The sequence below is a fragment of the Cyprinodon variegatus genome, unplaced genomic scaffold, assembly GCF_000732505.1.
Source record: "Cyprinodon variegatus isolate N-32 unplaced genomic scaffold, C_variegatus-1.0 Scaffold369, whole genome shotgun sequence".
Lineage (NCBI taxonomy): Eukaryota > Metazoa > Chordata > Actinopteri > Cyprinodontiformes > Cyprinodontidae > Cyprinodon > Cyprinodon variegatus.
The window spans coordinates 508,661-511,684 of NW_015150822.1; the positions used below are offsets into that span (position 1 = coordinate 508,661).

At 38.1% G+C, this 3,024-nt stretch overlaps 1 protein-coding gene across 1 annotated transcript; it reads right to left on the reverse strand.

Moving 5' to 3' along the window:
- Positions 1 to 340: 340 nt before the first annotated feature.
- On the reverse strand, positions 341 to 2,820 carry LOC107092143. The gene is made up of 2 exons (XM_015386461.1): positions 2,402 to 2,820; positions 341 to 1,206 (listed from the first exon to the last, which is right to left on the reverse strand). Exons 1-2 carry the CDS (start codon positions 2,747 to 2,749, stop codon positions 877 to 879), a joined length of 678 nt encoding a protein of 225 aa, XP_015241947.1. The 5' UTR covers positions 2,750 to 2,820; the 3' UTR covers positions 341 to 876.
- Positions 2,821 to 3,024: the final 204 nt, after the last annotated feature.

The following is a 3,024-nucleotide window of genomic DNA, read 5'->3' on the forward strand; positions in this document are numbered from 1 at the left end:
GAGCCGTTACAAGTAGAAAAACTTTAGGGATGAGTTGAAGAAAAGCACAAGGTAGGGGGATCCAGCCGATCACTCACAGACGAACAAAGAAAGCAGCCAGCGGGCCATGAGTAAAATCAGCTGATTGAGTTTATCAGTGAACAACTGATGAATACAGGAAGCAAAGTTGTTGATTGTGGCAAAGAAGGATGTTTGTTGATTAGCTTTTTCGAAAGTGAAGGGATCTGTGAGATCATTAATGATGTCTGATCCTGAAACCCCGCCTGAATCCCAGAACATGTTAAACATGGATGCAGCTATAAAGACGCCGGGTTTGCATCAGGGAAAATGTAACACAAAATATATATGTGCATTTATTTATTGCATAAAACATAAAAGAATTGTAGTAAAAATGTGATAGAAGGGTGGAAAACTTCTTGCAAGGCACTGTATACGTCCGAGTAAAAAGGAAATTTAGATTTTTTATATTAGATTTAAAAAAAAAAAACATAGGCACAATACTTCATAATGAGAAGGCATAACTAGTGCTTCATTGGAGTATTTATGCTTGACTGTTCAATTCTAACATGTTTAATAAAAATCCTGTTTGCCGTAAGCTATGCAGAACTGGCGTGGAAGAACCAGTGTGACCCTTTATCACATAGAGATTACATCTAAAGTAAATCAAATCAAAATTACTATTTTTATTCATGAGAGATAAGGCAGTCCAACAAAAATCAAGATTTTATCTTTTTTCTCTGTCCCTTTGCCCAGGCTGTAAACATTAGAAATACTAATAATACTACAAAAATAATTATAAACAACTTGGAACAGCTATAAATAAGTTAATTGTCTGTGGGGGACTGTATAGTTAGAATATTGATCCAGAGCCAGAGTTCAGTCCTCAAACTCTGCTGCATAAAGCACCTGCTGGAACTTCATCCGGACCTCCATCCTTTTTTTAATGGTGAGCCTCTTCAATGAGGGTAGCAGACTGAGCAAAAACAGTTCATCCTCATCTCTGAAACTGCTGAACATGTCTGCAGAGCTTATTTCAGTTTCTGTGGCTATTTGTCTTCTGCGTTTAGGAGATGGTTCAATGATCTTTAGGGAGCTTGGAGTGGGCTCTGCAACAGCAAAACTGGTAGTGACAACTGGAAGGGCATCCAGCAGCCTCTTCTTGTCTTCCTCTTGTTCTTTTTCCAGGTCGTCCCCTCTTACAGTTGTCTGTATGCCACAAAAAAACAAAATAATCAGTGTAAAAAGGCAAAATAAAACATATGAGATACAGTAAATGCTGCAAAACAGATGTGGCATGAAAATATTTATACAAACTTGAACCGGTTTGAATAACTTGGTTGTACTGGATCGACTCGATCATATCTTAAACCTTGCCTTGACCATTGAGATTTGGTGTAGGTTGGGACTTTACTTCTGGACTACGTTAACTATCATACAGGAAAATAATTTCCAGTCCATCAATCAGATGAAGGCTCTAAACACATATTTGCAGATTTTGTAATTGGAGTTTACAATTAGTATCCCCAGCAGCATTTTTATCTGTTGAAAGTTGAAATAGACCTCAGATAGTGTAATTGTAGAAAGAGGTAGTCCAGAAAATGTGGATAAGTTGTAATTGATATTATCATAGCATTATGGGCTCTATGCACAACCTCACTACTTCATGACAGCTATTTTGTTTCCTGTAATTTTTTACTGCATGAACTGACCTCAATAACCATGGTCACAAACCTGGATTAATCAGTTCATCCAGTAAAAAGGAGACAAATGAGCCAAATGTGCATGAAGCCAAATAATAAAGTTATTTTATTTAGATCCAATTCATGCTTTCAGTTCATTTAACAATCAGCATTTCACTATAGTGTGCAAAGCAACAAAAGATATCTTAATTGTTGCTTTTATTTTTTTCAATGTTGATCTAAATACAATCATTATCAGTATCAGACACAAATATTTTTTTTGTAATGTTCATTGTTTTTTTTATATCAACTATTTTCTAGCTTCACATCAACAACTATTAGTTTTTCAATGCTTTTTGTTCTAGTCATTTATTTTTATGGTTTATCATTTGATTTTCCACTTCTTAAATTTAAAATGCAGTTGTTTTGAAAAATATATTGAGCTTAAAAATCAATGCAAAACAAACAAAAAAAATCTTGTTACAACAGCTAGTCTTTTGTTTTGAAGGGACACAAACGGATGTTGTTAGATTTAACCGCCAGTGATGAAAAATCACAATTAACTAGGCTTTGTAAATGGTAGTGGTGATCAGGTGTTTTCACCTTTTTTATTATTATTACTTTTGTTCAAACAAAAGAAGGTGGAAACTGAATGAGGCGCATTATTGGGTCAAATATCAGCAGCTGTTTGTCTTAGAAGCGTAAATGGCTCTTTAAACCACCTCTTCTAGCTCCCCCATGCCTTCTGCGACCTCCGCCCGCAGTTTAACATGTGAGGTGAGCCAGGCCATCTGGCTAAACAGCCCCGGGACTTGCATCTCCCACGGGATGTCGCCTTCTTCCTGCTGGGGGAACTGTCTCCTGACCAGTCGCTTTCTTGCTTTACAGAACTTGTCACGCAAATTTTTCCACAACAGCTTCGCCTCTTCTTCGGACTTGCCCATGGCGGCCCCGATTTCTTTCCACGCTAAGTGTCCTTTCACACTGTTCCTGTAGTCCCGCCGCGACTGGTCGTAAAGGTTCGGGTGTTCGCGCACCAGCTCCGCCAGCTTCTGTTCGGTCGCGTTCATCGCTGGACTCAGACCGCTCCACCGCGACGTCCTTTCGCCCAAGGAATACGAACCTCAGATTGACTTTCAGACGGAAGTACGAAGCTGGCATAATTCAAAATAAAAGTGTTTTATTTTAACGCCACCTTTCTCGAGAATGCAATTCATCTGTTGAGGTGAACAAAGGGTTCAAAACATATGATATTGTGTTTTAAGAGGTTTTCTAAGGACTTTTGGTCTTCTTTAAACTGCTACTTTCTTTACTCTGACCCACTCTGACAATAGGCCAAATCACA

Bases quoted from the DNA above. Each gene is read 5' to 3' on its own strand.
- LOC107092143 (XM_015386461.1), bottom strand. From the start codon at position 2,749: ATGAACGCGACCGAACAGAAGCTGGCGGAGCTGGTGCGCGAACACCCG. The intron at 1,207-2,401 runs GTGGTTTAAAGA...TGTGGCATACAG, and splicing joins GCATGGGGGAGCTAGAAGAG to ACAACTGTAAGAGGGGACGA.